General features: G+C 41.5%; 2 protein-coding genes across 12 annotated transcripts in view; one reads left to right on the top strand and one right to left on the bottom strand.

Moving 5' to 3' along the window:
• Window positions 1-1,888, bottom strand: part of DENND10 (DENN domain containing 10) — a 22,198-nt gene extending 20,310 nt beyond the window's left edge. For all 10 annotated transcript variants that reach the window (XM_082309023.1, XM_082309019.1, XM_082309028.1 and 7 more), the window contains exons 1-2: window positions 1,815-1,888; window positions 521-717 (exon numbers count right to left, since the gene is read on the bottom strand). In XM_082309023.1, the coding sequence (XP_082165149.1) occupies window positions 521-717; window positions 1,815-1,860 (243 nt within the window). In that variant the 5' untranslated portion in view covers window positions 1,861-1,888. The remainder of the gene's footprint in view (window positions 1-520; window positions 718-1,814) is intronic.
• Window positions 1,889-4,623: 2,735 nt separating this feature from the next.
• The window catches only part of EIF3A (eukaryotic translation initiation factor 3 subunit A), a 35,147-nt gene continuing 15,878 nt past the window's right edge, over window positions 4,624-23,892 (top strand). Inside the window, exons 1-12 of one of the 2 annotated variants that reach the window (XM_082309650.1) lie at window positions 4,624-4,753; window positions 8,597-8,787; window positions 8,990-9,126; window positions 12,280-12,443; window positions 13,714-13,913; window positions 14,939-15,147; window positions 16,173-16,344; window positions 17,393-17,497; window positions 18,314-18,412; window positions 19,117-19,233; window positions 20,317-20,502; window positions 23,316-23,663. In XM_082309650.1, coding sequence (XP_082165776.1) covers window positions 4,705-4,753; window positions 8,597-8,787; window positions 8,990-9,126; window positions 12,280-12,443; window positions 13,714-13,913; window positions 14,939-15,147; window positions 16,173-16,344; window positions 17,393-17,497; window positions 18,314-18,412; window positions 19,117-19,233; window positions 20,317-20,502; window positions 23,316-23,663 — 1,977 coding nt within the window. In that variant the 5' untranslated portion in view covers window positions 4,624-4,704. Of the gene's footprint in view, window positions 4,754-5,281; window positions 5,414-8,596; window positions 8,788-8,989; window positions 9,127-12,279; window positions 12,444-13,713; window positions 13,914-14,938; window positions 15,148-16,172; window positions 16,345-17,392; window positions 17,498-18,313; window positions 18,413-19,116; window positions 19,234-20,316; window positions 20,503-23,315; window positions 23,664-23,892 lie in introns of those variants that run through there. The other variant, XM_082309651.1, reaches the window with a different exon arrangement.

A 23,892-nucleotide genomic window follows, 5' to 3' on the forward strand; every position in this document is an offset into this window, starting at 1 on the left:
TTCATAACAGGGGAAGTATAGAAGATACAAGCATATTTGCAGTCTTTCAGTTGTCAATGCAGCAGAAAAGAAAGTACCTATATAACTCAACCCTTTGAGGAAAAAAAAAAAGCATCAAGTTCTACATGAAGAAGATTTTGGACACTATAGAAGACCCTTTATAAATCTTTTTTGACCAAAAAAAAAAAAAGAGAGAAAAAAAAATGCTGAACTTGAAATGCAAAGTAACTGGAAATAATGGGGTGCGATAGCATCTCCATTTTAATACATAGAATCTAAACTGCATAACGTGTTTCTCAATCTCTCTGCACCTCCATCCAATACACGTCTTGGTGAAAACTTTAACATGCAGACTGGTTAGACAGCTGGATAAGAGCTGCCTTTGTGAGCACAAAAAAAAACTCAAATCCCTCCCCTTTCTCACAGCATACAATGAGAAAACACTGCTTAAACAGCCAGAGGAAGCTCTGCAGAAGTCTTCCCTGCACTCGACCAAAAAAACCCATGGGACAAGTCCTACCTTTTTCAAGGCTGGAGAATCTTGAACTTCCACAGTTGTGATGTAGAACCATGACCTTTTATACTGGCCAAATACAAATGTATGAAGCAATTTATTTTCATCTGTAAGGCAGCACTTTCGCAGCAATAGACTCCTCAGTTCAGCTGTTACGGACGGATAACACCAAACCCACAAAGCATCTCCGTTGGTGTCTTTTTCTATGGTGGAAATATGTTCACTGTGAGAATGCCAAACAGCAGCAAGGAAGTAAATCGATGGGTTAATCAGGTTTGTTTCCTGGAATCAGATTAATATTCCACCTTACCCTGACCCTAGACATCCAGTTCTGCCGCTATGGTTTAAGCTGTAGGGCAACACTTGTGCTACAGGTTTTATTTTTTAAATGTTAATAAATATCCACTCTTGACCTGCTTCACGAGGTCAAAAAAGCACCAGGAATCATAGAATCGTTTAGGTTGGAAAAGACCTTTAAGATCATCAAGTCCAACTGTTAACCTAGCACTGCCAAGGCCACCACTAAACCATGGCCCTAAGCACCACATCTACATGGCTTTTAAATACCTCCAGGGATGGGGACTCCACCACTGCCCTGGGCAGCCTGTGCCAGGGCCTGACAGCCCTTTTGGTGAAGACATTTTTCCTAATATCCAACCTAAACCTCCCCTGGCGCAGCTTGAGGCCGTTTCCTCTCATCCTATCGCTTGTTACTGGGGAGAAGAGACCGACCCCCACCTGGCTCCAGCCTCCTTTCAGGCAGTTGTAGAGAGCGATGAGGGCTCCCCTCAGCCTCCTCTTCTCCAGGCTGAGCACCCCCAGCTCCCTCAGCCGCTCCTCACCAGCCTTGTGCTCCAGACCCTTCCCCAGCTGCGTTGCCCTGCTCTGGCCACACTCCAGCACCTCGGTGTCCTTCTTGGGGTGAGGGGCCCAACACTGAACACACTCTGAACACACATTCTTGGAGCAAGGTCCTGACCAACAAGCGCCCAGACCAGCTTATTTATGATCTTCCCTGCTTTTCCTATTTCTGATTTCATAACAGCCTCAGAAGCCGCGAATCTAGGAGACTTTGGCCGAGCTGTGCACGGCTGAGCTCCGTACCAGGCAGACCGAGACGCCGGCCGCAGGGAGCGGGCACCCCTTGGCACAGCCGCAGGCGCCCGGCCGGCCAGGCCCCGCGGCCGCAGCTCGGCGGGGCACAGCTAACCGGCACCCCCCGCCGGCCCCGAGCTCCGGCCCGGCCCTCCCTGCAGCCCCCCGCGGCCCAGCCCTTCCCCGGTGCCGGGCGGGCCCTCACCGATCAGCCCCACGGCCAGCAGCAGCTGCGCCTCCGCCTCTGCCATCTTCAGGCCCCGGCCCCGGCCCCGCCGCCTTCCGCCCGCCGCCCGCCCCGCCCCGCCGCGGCCCCGCCCGCCCGCCCGCCATTTTCTGGGCCCTCCCTCCACACAGCCGCCTCCCTCACACCCTCTCCGGTACCTATCGGCCTGAGGGCCGGCAGCGACTGGGGACAAAAAAAAGCTTTTTGGGGAAAAAAAAAAAAAACAACAAAAATTGCCGTTATCCTTCTGCTTTGTAAGTCACAGGGCACAATTTCTGTGAAATGTTACCACACAAGGAGGTGGCCCTGATGGCAACCGTCTCCCGACTCAGGGCCAGAAGCTGCAGCCCTGAACACAGCCCAAAACACAGGCCGCCCCGTGCTTCCCGGAGCGCGTCGAGGCTGGTTTGTGCCCGAAAGGCGGCCTGAGTCGGGCCAGGAATAGTCATACAGCGTAACGCCTGTTCCCGAGTAACTCCATGCATCCACGTCTTTATTTCAGAATTAAAAGATGCCATTTTCAAGTTTGGATGAATGGTGGTACCTGAATGCTGTACTGCGCAAACTCCACTAATGGCACAGAGCAGCCGCTGATTAGGAAGAAGGAACAAATTGGGAAGAAGAAACTTCCAAAATAGCTGGGGTAACTACAGGAGCATCAGAAGCTGCCAAGGAAAATGCGTGGTCCTGGGGGAGAGGCCAGGCCCATCAAGGACCACGCCTGGCAGGGGACACACTAAAGGGCAGCCTATCATTTTCATGAAGGCATCAAGTTAAAGCACACACATTTAATATACTTAACTTAGTAGAAAGAGATGTGATGAGCCAGGCTGTAAAAGCTGCTCCTGACACAAAATCATCCAATTCAAGGCTGGAGGGCTTTCGGGAACTTCAGGGAGATTCAACGAAGCGGAGTGGGCTCCCAAATAGCAAATGGTGCTACAAACCAGCAATGAATACCAGGCGGCGCGTCCCCTGCCAGAGCCCAGAGGAGGCTGCGAGGCCGTAGGGCAGGCACCGGCTCCGGCGGCACGGCCCCGGCGGCCTGTGGACGCTGGGAAGCTGCCACCCAGACCTGGGCGGCGTCTCTGGCACTCATCTGACAGGCTTTTAAATTAGTTTTATGAAGACAAGAAAAGGACTTGTTCAGCACTATAAATAGCTTAATGAAGACTCTACTGAATGTATAACCGTGGTTTGAAACAGAAACATCTAGGCTGCCAGAGACATTGCACAATGCAGGCCATTCTAAAATACCGTCGTATAAATCAGTAGTGTGGCCTGATGGAGAACACTGTGTACAATACCGGTCACCAGATCTCAAAGAGGTATCAAGGACATGGAGAAACTCCCAACTGAAGAGAGCCTGAAAAAGCAAAGTTGTTTTTTTCTCCCTTTTTTCACTCTACAATGGAGGCTCATGCAGTAGAGTGACACGGGATCGGTGTTACATGGATACACTGATGGTCCTAAAGCTTCCATACAGTGACTGCGTCCTTCTCGTTCTTAGTTTTAACTATTTTTCTGTTTAGCAATAAGCTGTGATTACAAGCTGACATTAAAAGTAAATTTTTAAATGTGTTGTATAACGGTTATGAAACTTTCTGGTGGCCATGCAGGATGGCAAGATGTGAACAGTATGCAAAAAGAAACCAAGCAACAAGTATGCAGGGGAAGTACCAAAGCAGAAATGGGAAAGACAAGGACAGGCTGTCTTTAGTCATCATCAACAGACTTCTCCATCTACCGACATATTTTTGGAAAAATGATACTTTGATATACTTAAGAAAGCCGTGTGAGACAGCCGGGTCTGCAGAGGGTCACAGCTACAGTCATGACGTCATCAGTGATCTAGCTGCAGAGGTGCGCATTTCAAGACTGAAAAGCACACGGTCTTCACTGCCTTACGTGGAGACGCGCTCTTCTGCTGTTTACTCATCCAACATACTCCATTAGTCACACATTCACTTGCTGCTGTTCTACTGCTTTTGTTGCTGCTGTTATAGGACTTCCGTGTATTCACATGCTTTTATACAGCTTCCATTGCCTCTCCACGTGCCACCAGAAATTTTCACATCGGTAGTTTTGAAAAATACACGCTGGCATGAGTAGTTATCGCATGTATGCTCATATGAATATTGTGCTTAAGACTTAAGAGGCATGGCTGAGTTCCTCTGAAACAGTTTCCCAAGTTTTTAAGATAAAGAATGAAATCCGAAGCTGATGACGACTACGTGCACACAGAAGGGCCTTTCTGCAAGTTCTAACTGCCCCAAAGCACAATTTCTGAACCGGCTGAACCAGTTGTCAAGAGCAAAGGCTCAGCACATGCGATGCCATCTTTGCCAAAATGTTCTTCTGCGTTAAACTCAGTTCATCCAAGAGCTTAAGGCACAGTTAGCCAAAAGGCTTCGGGGAGCTCCACAAGCCGCTCTGAAGGGCTGCCGCCGCCATTGGGGGTCGGATCGAGCCAGGGCCTGCCCTGAACCGACGGGTGCGCGGGGCTGGCGACACCGACGCCGGACAAGCCGCCGTGACCGGCCCCTGCCTCTGTGGCAAACCTAACCCTGCTCGGGCCCGGGCTAAGCCACCGGCGGCGGACGTTCCCCGCCGGGACCTCCCAGCGACGGTGCGCGGCCAGGCCCGGCCCCTGCAGGGCCGCGCTCCCGCTGTCGCCTCACGATCGCCTCACGGTCCCGCCACTGCCGCCGCCAACCGCCCCGCCCGCGCGCCGGGAGGGGCTTCCGCTTCCGCCGACGTCAGCGCGCGCGGGTGACGGGCCGCCCTCCCTTTCCGGCCTCGCAGGCTGCCTGGCTGGAGCACGGAGCGAGCCGCCGCCGCCGCCCTGTGAGGAGAGGCCGCCGCCATCATGCCGGTGTACTTCCAGCGGCCCGAGAATGCCCTGAAGCGGGCAAACGGTCAGTGCGGGCCGCCCCACCACCACCGCCCGGTTCGCCTCCCGCCCCCCCTCCCCCCCACCCGCCGCGGCGGGCAGCGTGCGCCGCTCCTCTCCCCCCGGCCGCCCCGGGCCGTGCCCGCTCCTAGAGCCCCTCTGCCGGCCCCTCGGTGCGGCGCGGCGCGGGGCCCCGGCCGGCGCTTCCCTGGCGCTGAGGAGAGGCCGCCCGGGAGCGGCGCGGCGCCGCCTCGCCGCGAGGAAACGGCCGAGGCCTGCCGGCGGCGGCCGCGCCGCATGGCGGTGGCGAGGCCCGGGCGGCCGCGGGGAGCGGGCCCGGCCCGGCTCCGCCTCCTTCTCCCCGGCGGGGCCCCCGGCCGCCCGCGGGCGGTGGCGGTGGGCAGTCTCTGGGCGAAGGAGGGGATCGCGGCGTCGGCGGGGGCCTGTACTGCCGAGGGCAGCGAGGCCGGGCCCCGCGGCGCTTCAGCCCGCGGCCCTGCGCCCGTGGGAGCCGCGGCAAAGCCCGCGGACGGGAAGGGGCTCTGCGCTGGCCGGGGGCTTGGCGTGAGGTGTCCAGCCCGGATCTCGCACCCGCGCCAGGATGATTTCAAAGGCAGTCTGATCCCGGGCCCTGTTTTTGCCTGTGGGCTTCGTATGTAGTAGTCCCATCCTCCATGTGACTCTGGTGAGAATGCAAACGATTAAACTTCTTACATGTTGCACAGGCTGATGAATAAGTTTACCCCTGGAGTAGAAACCAAGGAGGACTGTGCTGTAGCTGTCCCTTGCTGAGTGCCACACGTAAAGCTGGACTGGTTATATTTATCAGCTGTCTCCTTTCAAGCTAAATATATGGCTTTGACGCTTCTTTTTTTTATAGTATCCTATTTAAAGCACTTAGCAAGACCATTTAGACCCTTCATTGTCACAGGGCTGACTGCCGGATGACACTTGAAGACATCCAAAAATTACAGATGATGTACGGGTCTTGAAATGACAGCTGAAGAGGCTACGTAGTCTGGGGACTACACCTAATTCACGTAGTTGGTATTTTAACAAGACAATGTTAAATAAAGTACTGTACGTCCTCAAGATTTCTAATCTAAAATTCATTGTAAAAATCATTCCCACAAAGATAAAAGACAAAGACAAAAAGATGAGAGGTGAAATCAGCTTCAGTCACCTTCCAAAGATGAAGTTACATTTTAGCAGTCCTTTTACTGGAAAAGATGCACATACCATAGTATATAAACTTTATTTAAACTTCGGAGTTCTTGGGTAGAGTAAGTTGTACTTACTTGGTGGGCAGGTCACATGGCTGGAATATTGACCTTAAACTTTTGAAATCTGATGTTCTATTGTTGCTTTCCTGGTATTGAAGAGCAGCTTTAAATTCACATCTCTTGCGCTGCTGCAACTACTAAGTTCTAACAAACTGAAGGAGTAGAGCAGAACTGAAGGGAGTGTTCTCTAGACAAGCTAGCAATCCCGAGTCTCGGCAGACTGAATGGAAAACATGACAAGCAATGTCAAGTCTTGCAGACTGCAGGGGCTCAATCTCACCATGTCCAAGTATAATAAAGGGTGAGAAGTCGTACCTAAGGCAGGTTATATGTCACAGGAAGCAGGTTAAGGTTAAACTGACGTTTCAAATTGGAACATTCAGTGCAGTTTCCGGAGTTCCAGTGTTTGAGTTTTATCCGTAAGGCTTAAGTGAGCATTTAGGAGCACTTTATGCTTCAGGTTCTCCGCGACCTCAACAGACATAGATGATGTTTGGAAATAAGAAGAGCTCGAATGATTGTGAATATGTACAGATATGTAAGAAAGGCTGTTTTTCCTTATAGACGATAAATGTAGGTCAAAGCCAGCCCTTAGCTATTGTTAATATCTGGCATTGCTTTGTAGTCAAGGACGTAGTGCAACTTTTGGGAGTGTTTTATTGTCACAGATATTGCGCTTGCTCTCTGTTAAGAGGTATTGAATAACGCATGACATCTTTGTCACCTTCTGTGATGACGTACATTTTCTCAGATCGAAAACAGCTTAATTCAGGATTTTGGGTTCGCAGTAGATGAGTTGGCAATGTCTATCAGCTAGTTCATGTCCTTGCAGAGCTTCAGTTGCTGTTTTGGATACCTTTTAGCATTTTAAGTGGTATAACAGAAAAAAAATAGAAAAAATGTAATTCTGACAGCTACTCAGGGGCTAAGGCTTTACATTTTGTCTGTTACAAATCTTTGTTCCCATAACTTACAGTTTCTACTGCAAGGCATGGCGGTGTGCTGTGTTTGACTCTTCAGGTTCCCTTTGTGTGTGCTTTTGCTACAGTGTGTGTTAACTTAGCCTTAATTATTTGACTTACTGGTAAGAACTTGCTTAACCAGAGTTAATTAAAAGTTTCAAAACAATATGAATTAATTTTGTGCTTTGTCCAGTTGGTTATCGACCACTGAGAGTTGTGGTTGGAATGGCCTGCCATTGTTGCAAGATTAAACTTGCTTCTCAAGTTTATTTTCATAAATAAAAAGTTGTAAAGCTGAGCAGTAATTGCCTCAAAAGCAGCACTGAGGTAGAATAACAGGGTAAATTATGGGATGGAGGATAGCTTTATTAAAATTCCCTCTGTGAGTAAAAAAATACTGCTGAATACTGTCACATTGTAAGCTTAATTATCTTTAAATGTAACAGTATGTTTTTTCTATTAAGTAGCTTGCTCATTTTACGCAAGGTCATCATTTACATAAACTAAGCCCCGAATACATGCTATTGTGGTCCATAAATTAAAACAGCCCTGCTGCTTTCAAAATGCATCTTTTAGCCATATTTAACTTCGATTCTAAGATTCTAAAACTTAGAAGCTCTGTCTGATGTCTGGGCATCTTGAGGCAGCCCCCTACTTTAATCCTTTCTGCCATTATTTCTTTAGGAATGTAGTGATTTCCAGAGTACTTCATGGAAAGTACTGACTCCATCCCTCATCCTTTAAGAATACACACATTTCCTTTTAGCTGTACTCGACTTCTCTTTATCTTTTAAACCTGTTTGCTTCCCATTCTCAGTGTTCTTTTGTCTTGCTTTTCTGCAGTTAAGAGTGCCTTTAGCGTAGGGCCTGTGTGTATGCTGGTAGCTGGCAGTGCTGCTCGGTATTTGCTCGGGGCTGGTTTGCTGTACTTCATACTGAGCAGAACGTGTGGTATAGCATAGATGGGAGTTGCTGTGATGCTGAGAGATCCTGTTAGCAACAGTAGCTGCTTAGGGAGTGAATAAACGGGACACTGGTTTCAGCAGCAAGGCTGGTTTAAAAAAATGTCTGGCCCTTCAATTGGACTGTAGCAGCTTTTAGCGTGACTGTTCTATAAACTGAATCTCTAGACCACTCTGAGTTGAAAAAAAAATCCAAACAACTTTTCTGAGTAAACTTTCTTTCTTTCTTTCTTGGCTTGAGGGCAGAACTTCTTTTTAAGTCAAATTCACTGGATGGTTTGCATCTTGTTGAACGACATTGGTAGGTGCTGTACTACAAGCCTCATGGTATGTATTCGTTGTCCTCCTTGATGAGGACAAACTGGATGTGTGTATTTTATTAATATGTACGAAGCACCCAGTAGTGCCTTGATGGATGGAGAGACATCTCTGCCATCCTGAAATTTTCATGTTACCGGAGGGGTCTGCGTTCGTTTGCCAGTTGAGTCATTGAACGACTGCCACGGCAGTGGCATCTGCCAACACTTTTGATATGGCCAGCTAAATCAAACCATCAATGAACGTTGGTTAGAGTTGATTAAATTCTACTAGTTTACAGTGTTAAGCATAAAAACATGCATCTTCCAGTTTGCAAGTCTTGCTAATTGGATTTTCCTTTCAGAATTCCTTGAGGTCGGCAAAAAGCAGCCTGCCCTTGATGTTCTCTATGATGTTATGAAAAGTAAAAAACACCGAACATGGCAGAAAATCCACGAGCCAATTATGCTGAAGTACCTGGAACTCTGTGTGGATCTCCGCAAGAGTCATCTGGCGAAAGAAGGACTGTACCAGTACAAGAATATTTGCCAGCAGGTATGGCTTTTGAATTTTTTTTTTTTTTTCATTTGTAGCAAGCATGGTATATGTTGGCTGATATGATCTAAAAGTAACTGGTTGGTCTTGAGTTAGAATTAATCTGCCTTTTAGATGTTCCTAGTTTTGTAACATTTATGTTTTAAATAGTTGCTGTCTATTGTGGGTGGATGTATCTTCCCATTTTCTGCCTTTGATGTAGGTGAACATCAAATCTTTGGAAGATGTTGTTCGAGCCTATTTAAAATTAGCTGAAGAAAAAACAGAAGCAGCTAAGGAAGAATCCCAGCAGATGGTACTGGACATAGAGGACTTAGATAACATTCAAACTCCAGAAAGGTAGGCAGCCTGTCTTTAAAATGTAGCATTTCACAGCAAAGTATCCTTATTTTCATGAAGGATATTGGCAGTTCAGAGAACTGAGGTATAAAGATGGTGGATTTGAAATGGAATTCTAATGGTGTTCTAGAGGTTCTAAAGGTAGGAAAAAAAATAGAAACAGTATTTTGCATTGAACAAAATCCTAAGTCCAAGTAAAAAAAAGTAAAGAAAATACGTAGTAAAGAACAGAAAATGTACATAAAGTAGGAGAGGTTCTGAGAGTCAGGTCACAGCTTTCTAGGGTCTGCTCACATCTGCATCTGTAATTCAGTTTATTACTGAAAGCTGCTCATTATCAGTTGGTGTTCAAATGCTATTAATTATATTAGGCCAATTTAATTCCTGTATGTGATAACCTTCATTCTTTCTGACCATATTGTGCATGTACAAACAAAAGGCAATGTTACTTTATAATTGGTTGGGTAACTGATGAGATAATAGAAGAAAGGGCGTAAAAAGCAAATTCAGAGTGTTATAATTAATTGGATGGATAATGAGAACATAGAAGGAATGGAAAAAAGGTTTAGCAATTATATCTGCTTTAGGGTGTGCATAGACCTTCACGTGGACCTTGCTTAAGCAAGTAGTGCCAGGTCAGGATGAAACCACTTTCCAGCTCTGCGAGAAGTCACTGTTCTGCTGTCAGAATGGTTTGTGGGAGAACATCCTAATCTGCTTCAGGCAAAGTGACGTCAGCTCCGATTGCATATTTATGTTCTTCAGATGAATCTGTTGATTTAGGGAATGCACATGTTAATTCTGATAGTACAGCTATGTATGTGGTAACATATGTGGAAGAGGGGTGACAAGGTGGGGGTGAAGAAATGTTTTAAACAATTCCAGCTGAGTTTGGAAGAGGCTATCTGTCCATATCCTCTAAAAAAATCAAAAAGTGTAGGGAATAAATTAAAATTTCTGTAAGTCAAGCCAAACTAAAACATGCAGAAGATATTAAAAGAAATAACAAAAGGAACTTCAGCCGTAAGTGGAGAATTCTAGGAAAAATGGTGGTAGAATTCTGAGGAGGTGGGTTGAGATTAGGTGTGGTCTGAAGATTAAAGCAACACTTTGCTACTGATTTTTGTAAGAATATTGATTCTGGAGTAAAAGAGAGAGGTTTTTAGAGCATGGAGATTACCCTGTCTGAGGTGAATGGAAAAGTCAGCTTTCTCTTTATGTTGGGTGACAGCATAATTTCTATCCTAGAGTTTTAAAAATATCAGCAGATGTTTTGGGTACTAAAGCTCTACAGATACCCATCTGAGCAGACGGTGTGTTTTCTCATCATCTATATGCAGGACTGAGTAGTGGTCTGAAGAGTTGCTTGTGTGTTGTTATCTTGATCATAATAACATTCAGGTCTTTAGTATGAGTTTTGAAGGAAGGAAGTAGTACATGGAGTTAAAAATAAGATAAATGCAGCAGAGGCTTGCCGAAGGGTAGATGACATCTGATTACGTTAAAATTTTGTTTGGTAATTTAATTTTTTAGGTTCAAGAAATGCCAGAGATCTAACCTGAGGAAAAGTAAAGCTGTTAATACTGTGCCGGAAGGGGTGTTTGCAGTTGAATTGGCAGGGGACTAAGACATTGCCCAGTGAGAAACTGATGACATGTAATGATGAAAGGAGATATGAAGCAAGAGTGAAGTTAGTGAGAATTCTTTCAATTAAAATCTTGGCACAGAAACTAAAAAAAGTCAAAGTTGTATTTACTGATGATAGAAAATTGGAAGAAATTATCAAAGTAGAGGACATTTTGTCTTGTGTAGGCGACTGTGAAGAACAGAGTTATAGTAGTCAAGTAAAACTCACCAAGACATAGAGTAGAAGGCTGTGGATTTACATGTTAACAGCAAGGCTCTCTGGTAGAGACTGAGAACTCATTGGTTGCAAAAAATAAAAATGTTACAGACCTGTCTTCAGTATTTGTTCCAGGATGGCAGTGCCATTCATGTTATTTCCAGTGCCTGAAATAGTCTTTGTTACAGAGGAATCCTACTAATGGTTAGACATTGAAGATTGACTGACCGCTCTTTTCCTTGTTCTCTTTTATATAATTGAGGACTAGAAAATGTATCTTTTCAGTCACGCTTCTTTGTCTGAACAACCACAGTTTCTTTAGTGGTTTCTAGGTCCTGTTTTCTGGACTTCTCGTACTTTTTTTGCTGGATTCACTGCTTGATCTGTTGGAGAAGGCACTGCTGAAATGTCATCTTTAATATTGTACATAGTACCAGTGCTCAAGGAAGTAAATTGGAACTGGAAGCAGTGTAGTAGAAGAGAGTTACAAGAGTTGAGAGTTTATATTAGAAGCATAGTTCAAAAAGGATTTTAAAAATGAAGGCTTAGGGAAGATGATTCCTTGTAAGTTTGTCATGCTGGGTGGACTGTTTAGCAGAAAGAGATCATGTGGGCCATAGCACTGAATTTGTCTCAGTGTCTTGGGAATCCTTTTCAATCTTGTATTTCTGTGAATGAGGGAATGCAGTTATGGCCCCTAAATGCAAGGTTCTCATATCTTACTTCTGACACCTTTAAGCATCTTTTTCATGTCAGAATTTTTAAAGGATTTGATACTTTAATGTAAGTATTCTAATTTCTATGTCTGCAGATTGTAAGGCACAAATTGCTTCCATGTCATATGTCAACAAGTGAGCTCTCTCTGGCAGCATTGCTGGTGACTAAAAAGGAAGTTTCAGCAAGTAGGAAAGTATCTGAGTAGACAGTGATACTCGAATCTAACAGAGGTACAGCGCTCAGCTCCCTGGTAGAAGAGCGAAGGTGAAAATCCTGGAATTAGTTTCCTTTGGCTTACTCATGAAGGATACAGAAGCTCCTGATGTCTCTTACCTCTGGAGCTTGTACATGTCAGTCATACGTGCAGGGGCCAAAGTTTGAAACTTAACAGCAAGAAAAGCTACCTGCAGCCTTTAAAGGAAAAGGGAGAAGTCTGAGGGACCAATTGGAAAATAAGCAATACGCTGTTCAGCAGCAATTAGCTGTTCAGATTTGTCCAGTCTCATCTTAGATCTTGATAAGAAAAATTGGTGAGAATTGTGGGGAGTAAACCACTTCTTCCCCCCCCCCTTACCTCCCTGCCCCTACTGTAGTGTTCTTTTGAGTGCTGTGAGTGGAGAAGACACTCAGGATCGTACTGACCGACTGCTTTTGACACCCTGGGTTAAATTTCTGTGGGAATCATACAGACAATGTTTGGATCTTCTCCGAAATAATTCTCGAGTGGAACGCCTGTACCATGATATTGCACAGCAAGGTAAGTCAAAAAGGTGGAAACTTAGCATATAATGAGATCTAGGACTTCTGTATTACATCCTGTAAAATAGAAAATTAAAGGTGATTTCTATTTGGATATTGCTTCAGGGTTGGAAATACGTTAATCTCTTAAGCATGTGTATGTACACATGTACTATTCTTAAAATTACAGAGGTTTCTGGACACTGATCTTTTTTCATAACAGAACCCGCAAGGAAAAAGTTATTTTTTCCTGGACATATGAGAATGGTGCCATGTCTTTATTTTTTCTGACTTACTGATCAAAATTAGTCGTGTTTTCACTTTGTTACCCAGAATGGCAAATGTGTCTGTCATTAACATATTCTATGTCAACTGACTTCAAAAACTCTTGTACACAAAGGGGTACTGTAAAATTATGATGCGCTATCGATTTTGACACAGACGTAACTTAGCAAAATATTATGCAGAAGGTAATAAGAAAAAGTCTAGTCTGATTCTTTCTGGCATTGTTCTGCAAAAATTGAATTTATAAGAATGAATACTTGCATGTTAATCTTTTCTTAAGGGTGAGAGATGAGTGGAAAAATGTTTTCCTTTGTATGTATAACTTAGGGCTCTGTATTTTTGAAAAAAGAGTCTGTAAGATTTTTAGCTCTGGATCCAAATTGTGCAAGTACATTAGGAAAGATGACCGTTAGGTGAGTTTTAGGTGCTTTAGTGTATTTAAGTCTTTGTGCTATAGTGTCAAGACTTCCCTTTTTGCCTCTTTCTAGTAGAGATACTCTAGAATTTTCAGAGTGACAGTGGCAAAGCAGAAACAGATTTTTGAGAGGAACTACAAGATCAAAGACAATTTTTTTCTGTGTCATTTCCAGTCATTTGAAAGCTTCATTTAACTTTACCATATTTAGATGACTTGAGAATTTTTTCCCCACGTTTTACAAAACCAAAACCTGAATTCATGCCATTCACGGAATTTTATTTGCACTTAGTTCAAAATAAAAGCTAGAATCACTGCTTAAATTATAACATTTTTAGAGAGTAAAAGCACTCCTTTTGCTCCGTAAGCTTAATTATGTCGAAGCGTCTTCATTTTTTGAGGTCAAGGTGGAAGTGCTTTGCATTGTCACTTATTCATTATGCGTGACAGATTGCACCTTGTTTGATATGTCTTCGGACTGTAAATGAAGATTCCTTAACGTACCCGTTTACATATTTGAATCCCATTTAGAACTACCACGAAGTCACCATTAGTGAGCATTCTTAATTTATATTGTTCATTTTTGCAGCTTTTAAGTTCTGCCTGCAGTACACGCGTAAAGCTGAGTTCCGTAAACTCTGTGATAACCTGCGAATGCATTTGGGGCAGATCCAGCGTCATCATAACCAAAGCACTGCAATCAACCTCAACAATCCTGACAGTCAGTCAATGCACCTGGAGACCAGGCTTGTGCAGCTTGACAGTGCTATTAGCATGGAGCTGTGGCAGGTATGCAGCAGGGCTCCTGTAATCACGCTGTAGGCTACAGCCTTTCCAGAATCTTCCACGCAGGTCATGTTTCATGGTATATACTCCAAGGTAAAGACAGGATAATGGCTAAAGAGTAAAGTTTTAGTATCTAGAGTGTGGTACTACATGCCTGTTGAATACTTAGTCTGATGTTCCTGGGATTGCTGTTTTTGCATAGCATTTCAAACCAAGCTTCTGCTGGTAGCAGTTACCGGTAAAGTGGCTGAAGTCATTTTGGGTTGTGAAAATGAGAAGTTGATGATGACACCTTCACCTCTGCCATCTTGCATTCTCGTGAACTAGATCACTGGAAAGTGGTTGGTAAATGTTAAAGCCTGCTATGAGGCTGGGGCCCCAGCATTGCTGGTTGAATTATGTTAGTGTCTAGCCAGTGAGGGCACTATCAAAGCAAATTTTTCAAAGAGGCGCTTTGCTTTTCCAGCCTTTCTAATGTTAAATTCTTTAAAAAGCCAAGGTTGTCATTTTTTGCTTTTGTGAGTTTGGAGAATGTTCTTTGTTGTGTTTCCTTTTTAGGTGTGTAAGTAATTACATGTAAGGCATTTCCAAGATTGTATTTTTAGGGAAACTATACCCTTTTTTGATGACAAAAATTATTTTAATGAAAAATGGTAAAACCAGTGAATAGTAGAATTGGTATAATAGTAAAATAGTAGAATTCTTGTTATTCTGTAGGTGTTCCCCCGCTCCGGTTTGTAGCTTGAAAATCTGAAAGAAACTGGTTTTCAAAAAATTACACAAACTAATCGTTAACTACCAAATTCTAAGCAGATAGTTAATGATTTGCAGTATGTCCAAATAATTTCTTTATTAGGAAAGAAGTATTTCATTTCATGTAGCTGGCGAAACTGAAGATCACAGCTTTCAGTGGTATTAAGTGTATTATAGACTATATATTATATATATAGACTTTAGTGCATGTATATTTTTCCCTTTTTTGGGTGTTGCAAAAAACTTCCTAAAAGTAGTGTATTTTGGTTTTTTAGGAAGCTTTCAAAGCAGTGGAGGATATTCATGGGCTATTTGCACTGTCTAAGAAACCACCGAAACCACAACTGATGGCAAATTACTATCACAAAGTTTCAACTGTCTTCTGGAAATCAGGAAATGCTCTTTTTCATGCATCCACACTTCACCGACTTTATCATTTATCAAGAGAAATGCGAAAGAATCTCACACAAGAGGAGATGCAGAGGTGGGGGAAAAATATTTAATGTGATCTTAGATTCCATTTTTAACCCCATAGGTTCAAAAATAAATTGTACCCCAAAAGAACCGGGTGACATGTATGGCTATGAGCAGCTCTGCTTAAAGTGGCCAGTGCTAATTGCTTCAAAAGAAACCTAGAGCAAGAAGGATATTTTACGAAGCTACAGTGTAAATAACGTAAACATCAGGATCACCTTAGTTAAGCTTCCTTCTCTGTTACTGACTGGGAAGCTAAGCAAGTTAATAAGGATCTGTCTTTTGCTTCTTTTTTCTCTTCTGAGTGCTGGTATTTACTTCACAAGATTTTGTTATAACTGGTATAAACTTTTCCTTACTATATAAAAGCCTGTATAGCCAAATGGCCTTTAGGTTTTTGGTAACAAGTATGATACTGGCAAGGCTTTTGAGGCGTGCAGAATCATTGGCTCTGAAGTTGAATCATAACCTCTGAAGTTCACGTGCAGGCCTTTATAGAATCAGAATCTGGTAGGAATAAATACTCTATGGAAATTCTTATGTTCCTTTTCACCTGGGTACTAAGGTCAGAATTTAAATATTTAATGTCATTAATATCGTTACATCAAAAGGTGCATCTGACTTGCACAGTAAATCTAAAAAATCAATGCTATCAAAATGACTGGTATGGATTTGCAGCTAAAATAAGTTTTTAAAGGTGCTGCTTTGTGCTGTTTTCATTATTTTATGATATTTTGATATTTACAGAGGCAGCTTAAATTTCTTTATCATTTCTGTGTATATATACATATGTATATACACGCATATGTAAGCAATGAAAAGATGTTATCAAATTCTTTCCCCTGATTACTGAAGAACACTGCATTCTGTGCTCTTATTGTGCAGTTGGCATCTTTTCTGTTATTGCTGGTATTCTCACACAGTTCTGCATCATGAATGCTACTCATTCCTACTCTTCAATTGGCACGTATATGAAAAGGAATTAATTAGCGTTCTCTTGCAGTTGATCTTTTGCGGTTATACTTCTGTCAACAGGATGTCTACTCGAGTCCTTTTGGCCACTCTGTCAATTCCGATAACTCCCGAGAGAACTGATATTGCTCGCCTTCTGGATATGGACGGCATCATCGTTGAGAAACAGCGACGTCTGGCAACCCTGTTGGGTCTGCAGGCCCCGCCTACACGCGGCAGTCTCATTAATGATATGGTAGGTAGTGGTGTTCAGATGAGCAGCTTTTAAACGTTGAGTCCTCTTTTTGGATTCTTTTCCTTCCAGAGCACTGTGCTTAGTTATGGGACAGCAGTTTAAAAGTTAAAAGAGCTGTATGGTTAATTGTATGATTTATGGTAATGAGCGTTAAAATTTCAGATTCACAAGAAGGAGTGTTTGGAAATGGCAGCAATAACAGGAGGCCTGAATGCTTGTGTGCGCTAAAGAGTCAGATTCAGTATTGTCCTTTATGTCACCCAAGCACCAAATGCTGTTTTGAAACTCCGAGGGGTCTGAAAAGGGTTGTGAGCTAGAACTTTGGTTTTTGTTTTGGTCCCCCCCCCCGGTGTGTAATTAACTGTACTAAGTGTCTACTTTTCTGTTTTAAATTTATTTTGGATAAGCACGGGTCAGATATCGAATAGTGGACTGTAAGGACCTAAGTGATAATGAAAACTTCCTTGTGTTTAATTTGAAGAGAGGCTGGATTTATCTATCCTCAGACCTTCCTAGATATTCATAAACAAATTAGGCATTTAGTCATAGTTAGGTATTTTCAGGGGATGTTTGAATTTCTTGCAGTCATTTGCATGCATGCCTAAAACTTACATTCAAGGTTCATTTTACAATTCGTGTTAATTCTTTTTCTGGTAACTCTCCGGTTTGCCTTAAAATCACAATTTAAAGCTTCAGAAGTTTACTTATGAAGTGAGATGTGTGGTTTTAGTCTGGATGTAGGCCTACATCTGTCTAGTAGGACTTGTGTCTTAGGAACTGATAGTAAGTTGAGCTGGTACTCTGGTCTAAATATTTATGTTGTTTGGATGTTTTTTGTCTACTTTTCCATTTTTAAATACAGTTAAGTGGTGTAGAGTAGAGTTATTGTCACTGCAGCCAAGAATGCTGTAATAAAAATAAGTAGTCTCTTATATTAAAAGGTACACGTGGTGCCTATTTAAATTCTTGAATATAAAATTCTTAAAGCATGACTATTCGTTAATAATGTATTAATTTTGACATCTTTGGATTTTTTTGTTGACTGTAGGTAAGATTCAACGTGGTGCAATATGTTGTTCCAGAAGTGAAAGAACTTTACAATTGGCTTGAAGTAGACTTTCACCCACTCAAGTTATGTAGCCGTGTCAGCAAGGTAAGTTTTGTAGCTTTGTGTATATAGTAATTGGTCTGGACTAAGAGTCTGTTGTTTGGATATTGATTTGTGGTAAATACCAACTAGCTTTTTCTATTACCAGAATTGTCAATGGTAGGCTTTATTTGGTCAGATTCCATTACGACGACATGTACGTAACATTTGATATACGTAGTACACCAGATTGTTGAAATAGAATGAAAGTTCATTCAAGTCTCTAGGCTGCTATTCAGAGGGCCCCTATAAAGGTGCAGAGTTTTGGGAACATATCAGAAGGAAGATCTTGTTGGTGGAGGTGATACTGAGTTAAATTTTGTTTAAAGATGAAGAAATGAGAAAACTGTGTGTGCACACATGCATATGCATGCATGCAAGTGGGTTGTGTGGGAAGTGGAAAAATATGCCAGTGACTGTTTCTGCTATTAAAATGTGGAGTATTAGGAGGTAACAGGATGTGAGAGCTGTTGATTAGGTTAATGTGAATTCTGCAATTGATGAAGCACATCATGTTCTTTTTCTTTGATAGTGGGAACAAAGATATTTGAGGTGCTAAAAAAGAACTTGAAGGTAAATTAGCAGTGTGGTAAATGTTGCCAGTACTGTCAGTCGCCTTCATACAAAACTGTTAGCTATCCATTATAAATAAAAGCATTGTGATCAAAAGATACACTTCAGTAAAACAATGTAGTATCTGGACAGAAGTGCTGTTGTTTCATGAGCTGTAAACTGAAAGTATTTAAGAACCATGCTTCGTACTTTAATGTTGAAGTTTTTAAGGGTTGATGCAGATAGAGTAACTTTTCAGAATTTTCGTAGGTTCTGAACTGGGTGAAAGACCAAGCTGAAAAGGAGCCTGAGCTGCAGCTGTATGTTCCTCACCTGCAAAACAATACCATTCTTCGCCTTCTGCAGCAGGTAAGAGTAAAGGAAATGTATGTTCATAGGTATACATAAGTTAGAAAATGCTTTGGAAGAACATTAAGTTGGAAACTTCCATGCTGAAGTAATTTTTTTCCACCAAATAGAAGACTGTTAGGATTTTGAAATATTTTTTTCCAGTATATAACCTGTATCTTCAGGTTTGTACATCATTTAGGTACAGCCATAATAGCTATACTTACTAGGGGTTGCATACAGTGGCGTAATCTCTCACCTAGATTTTCTTCATTAGGGATCTGTGATGTCCTATTTAAGGTAATTTATCATTTCTTAAAACTTTTTGGAGTAAGGTGTGGGTGAGATATTTTGAGTTTGGGTTTTTTTGTGTCTAGGTGTTTTATAAAATGCACATTTCATTGACCTGCTTTCGTTACAAGTGACGAGCAGTGTTATTTCTGATGTGCTAAAGAAATAGTTGAAGGCTAATTAGCAGCATAGCTGTATGTAGTTATTGCTGCCAGTCTCCTTCATACAAAGAAGCCATTCAGGAATGGCATTTAATCTTACGTTAAGCTTGAATACAGTATGAAAATAAAATCCTGAGTGTTTGTAATTGTATTAATATGTATACATTCATTTGTTGACTGTTTAGTAAGTCAGCTTTAGAGCCCATACAACAACTGTTATTTCGGATCTCTTTTTAGTGAGGAAAAATACCTAATGTTTCTGTTCACATACAGGTGGCCCAGATTTATCAAAGCATTGAATTTTCTCGTCTGGCTACCCTGGTTCCTTTTGTTGATGCTTTCCAGCTGGAACGTAGTATTGTTGATGCAGCCAGACATTGTGACTTACAAGTAAGTGCTGTAAAAAGACTCCTGTGAAATGATGTATGGATTCATGTTTATTACATTGGATGAAAACTAGCTGGTTGACATTGAACCCAAGGAAGACAATGGATTCTGATAGAGGGAGATAAAGTAGAGTAAACAATGCATGCGACAATATATTGAGAACTGATGATTATTTGCATTCTGGTGTGTATTTTTGATTTAGGTCAACAGCCATTAAGGTAAGGTCCAGTAGAAGTAAAAGTTGAAATAAAAATGGCTGAAACTTGCCCTGTGAGCCCCAGTCATTTAGTCCAGAATATCCTGAAGCAAGTCTAACAAACAGGGATGTGAATTTCTGACTATGCTGAATTAGTTGTGCAAGACTGAAGAGCACTGAACATCGCAGCAGTCGTTGATGTTGGTTTTTGTCTAACCAAGTAATTGAAGTAAAACACCAATGTCTTGAGATGTGCACCGATGTCTGAGATGTTTCAGCTGCTGTTGAAGATTGCATTGTTGGTAAAGCTGTCTGTAGTGAGTGAACGACAGCCTGTAACAAATTGTTTAAGCTGGTGATGAGATGCAAGTAGTTTTTAGTTGAGATTGCTTGGTAATTATCCATGTAGGTTTTTAATCGAGATTGCTTAATAATTATCCATTTACATTTTTAGATAAGGCTGAGTTAATGCATTTAGGTTAACACACAACTTTAGCTTATATTTTAGATGCGTTGAAATTGTCTGCATTAAAGTCAGGATTTTTGTTTCACATATTGATAATGTGGAGGAAGAGGCAAGAATGATTTGTCTTGCAGTGCTCATTTCATAGAATGATTGAAAGTTCAACCTCTTCCAGTGATTTTTTTTTTTTTCCCAATAAACCATGGAAATTAAACAAAACTTTATTCACAGTGCTATTTTTTTTTCCTAATTTGGCGTTTCTCTTAATCTGGTGTAGTTAAAAGTTTTTTTTTTTAAAGTATTTTCTGCTTAGAGCTTTTGTTGACTAATACTGGTCATAGGCAGAGCAACAGAGAAATTATTTAAAAGTAATAAAAAATACAAGCCTTTTTTTCTTTTTCTTTTTTTCTTTTTTTTTTCTGCAAAGGTTCGCCTTGATCATACTACCCGGACACTGAGTTTTGGGTCGGATTTGAATTACAGTACTAGAGAAGATGCTCCACTAGGCCCTCAACTACAAAGCATGCCTTCTGAGCAAATTAGAAATCAATTGACTGCTATGTCCTCAGCTCTGGCTAAGGCTCTTGCAGTCATTAAGCCTCCTCACTTACTGGTAAGTCATTTTAAGCCTTCTGAAAATGTTGATAAACACAAACAACATTGTGTGATGTTTATCTGTTGCCCTTACGCAGCCTTTTGTTATTTTTTTGCTTGCCAGATTAACTGCTCGTTCCAGTAATCTATTTTCAGTGCAGTGGTAATCAATATTGTTACTGCGGTCCCCTCCCTTCAGAACAAATAATTGATCCTTGAGGTGTTAATATATACAAATGTAGTGTAGCATTAATGTATTTATTAATGACAAAGTATCCTCCTGCATCTGTTACATACTCACCTGTTCTAATAGATCTAAATTTTCTGGTTTAGCAAGACAAGCTTGCTTTGAAGTTGTGAGATCATACTTGAATATTACACCAAGGAGTTACTTGATTTACCTTTCCTTGACGTAGCAAAGGCACTGAGCTATCTAATGATTAATTTAACATGACATCGCAAGGATTTGAGTAGGTAGTGATTGGTGCTTTTGTACATTTGTTTATTTTCAGAAGTGTGTTGCTCTGTTTTTCAGAGCATTGTGGTAATGATCTCTGATCTAATTTGACAGTAATGATGGGCTGCGTTTATATATTCGTGGATTAAGTAGAAACGTAAGCTAATAACTCAACACTTCATACCAAAGCTTATATTTTAATTAATGTGTTTTCTCAGATAAGATGTACCGTTTGAATTTCCTTTTTTTTTTTCAGCCTGGTGGTAGTCAGCTATTTGTGCTTGTGAAGAAGAATAAGTCATTCTTAAATGCACTCAACTAGTTAGTGTTCAGTCATAACTAAAATCATGTCAAAATATACACAAGAGGCCTGAGTTTAAATTGCCAGTCTTGCATATATCAGGTTTAGGATATACCAAATAGTAACTTACCCATAGATGGGCCTGCAGAGCTAGGATTTGTTTACAATTTTGCATGCATTTTTGAAAATCCAAGAGCCTGCTTTCTTTATTCTTCCTGGAGAAGAAACTGCTGTTGTGAAGAACCTGGAATGTAACTTCATAGTGGAATCTAAAAACATGAACAAAAGATCCCACAGCTCAAGAACTGACCTGTCCTTGTCACTCCCTGTCCCCCTCACTGGGGCTGTTGGCTTCAAGGTTGGACTCACCGATGAGCTCACATTTCAGGTTCTCCAGAGCCCTTTGGAGCAAGGTGTAAATCACTCTCGGATTTCCAGCATGCTTTGGTTGTGGCAAGCTAAACCTTCACTTCTCTTAAAAGAGCAGTGGTAATTTTTTCTTTTCCTTTATGTTTATGAAAGATTTCATAGCAAACATATCAAATAATTTTTCCATATGGAAAAATGGCCGATAGCAAGATGTCCATGTTAGATTCTTTATCCAGGTTGAAATACTAATTAATATTCTTAAAATATAAACGACAAAGTAAAACTGTATCATGACACCTAATGTTAGCTTATTTATGTTAGCTTGAACATATATTAGCTGTTTCATAGCGTTTAGGATAAAAATATTTCCATGTAGCTTTTCCCTGAAAAAGATTTTATTAGTGATTGGTATTAGACAGATGGGTTGCTGGCTTGAAAGAAGAAACATGCTTGATCTGTACATTCATAGATAGAAATGACAAATACTCTTATCCTTGACCTGTTAATACAATTAGATGAATAAGACACAAATGCTAGTAATTACGCTTGTAAAATTGGCATACGGTGTAAAGGTTAATATCGATCTGTGTGGTTAGAGAAGCTACAGAACAAGTTGATATATTTTTTCCTTCACTATTCAGATGAAAACTTTTCACTTTTTTCAGGTGCCTAAAAACTTTTAATTTCTGTCAAATTTGTTGTAATTCACAAAATCGTTAAATTCATCTAAAGCTTTTCATTTTTGTGTTTCTGGCACCTTCATTTACCTTTAAATGCTGGCAGATCTGCAGTGAAGTATGGATGTTTAAGTGTTTTTGTTGAATGCCCTAGAAGTGACGGATTACTAAAAATACCTCTGAGCTAGCTCACATTTCAAGAGCAGCGTGACTGAGGGAGTGTAGCGAGCTGATTGGGGTGCAGTGTTTTGCTGCTTGCTGGACTGATTAAAATGGGCAGCTCCCCAAGCTGGCACAATTATACCTCTCCATGTGTACAGAATGAATCTCTATGAAGAACTGTATAGGTACTCTGGAGGAGAATGGTGGGGGGAGTGAGAAGTCTGCTTAAAGAATAGTCTTATATGCTAGTGTCTAGAAGACTAGTGCTTTTTATAATTTAATTAAAATGGTTTTATATACAATGTTTATACCTAAATTGTTGACTCATCAGGTTTTTATCATCTCACAGATAGTGCTTAGTGTCAGTTAGGATATGTTTCTCTTTACACTAGTGTGTTTGGAAAAACCCAAAACTTTAAAAATAAGGGAGCTGTGGTGAAATACAGTACACGTGGTGGTATACTTGCTAACGCATGCAGAGGCAAACAAGATTGACCCCACACATCCCCCCCATTTCAGTTAGAGTCTTAAAAATCACTAACATACGGGTGTGTGATATTTTCAGACAGAAAAAAGTGTGAAAATATCATACCCAAGATGTGTTGCAGAGTATTGTCTGATACAGACAACTTTCTCCATTTGCATGTGGTTCTAGTCAGTTGATACTACTTTGTTATGCCACTTGGATGAGTGATTAGATTTGCCATTACAGTTTTATTTCCATGCAGTTGGCAAGTTTGGAGAATAAAGCTAACCTTAAGTTTTCTTTGAGAAGCATTTGCTGTGCTTTCTGCCTTTTTAAAGGCAGTGCTCCTTTTTAAAGAGGTGCTACTTACATCATTGTCTTATCCTTAATTTAAATTCAGCAAGAGAAGGAAGAACAACATCAGCTAGCAGTCACTGCTTTCCTAAAAAATTCAAGGAAGGAGCATCAGCGTATTCTTGCACGTCGTCAAACTATAGAGGAAAGAAAAGAACGCCTTGAAAGTTTAAACATTCAGCGCGAAAAAGAAGAACTGGAACAACGTGAAGCAGAATTGCAAAAAGTCCGGAAAGCTGAAGAAGAGAGACTGCGCCAGGAGGCAAAGGAAAGAGAGAAGGAGCGTATCCTACAAGAGCATGAACAAATCAAAAAGAAGACTGTTCGTGAGCGCTTGGAGCAGATTAAGAAGACTGAGCTGGGAGCCAAAGCATTTAAAGATATTGATATTGAGGTAGACAATTTATTATCGAAGTTTGAGTTATTTTTATGCTTTTGGTGTTACACTGCTAGGCTGCCTGAATTTCACGTTCTTTACTAGTTTTATACTGTAGCTGGTCTTATAAACAGTCTCTCTTAAAAATGAGACAGACAGTTTGACACTGAAATATTTAATTTGCTCAACAGTGTAAGTAAACCTTAATACTGGGTATGGATAGGACCTTTTTTTACCTGGAGGAATT

This window comes from Platalea leucorodia, assembly GCF_965183815.1.
Source record: "Platalea leucorodia genome assembly, chromosome: 4".
Classification (NCBI taxonomy): Eukaryota; Metazoa; Chordata; class Aves; order Pelecaniformes; family Threskiornithidae; genus Platalea; species Platalea leucorodia.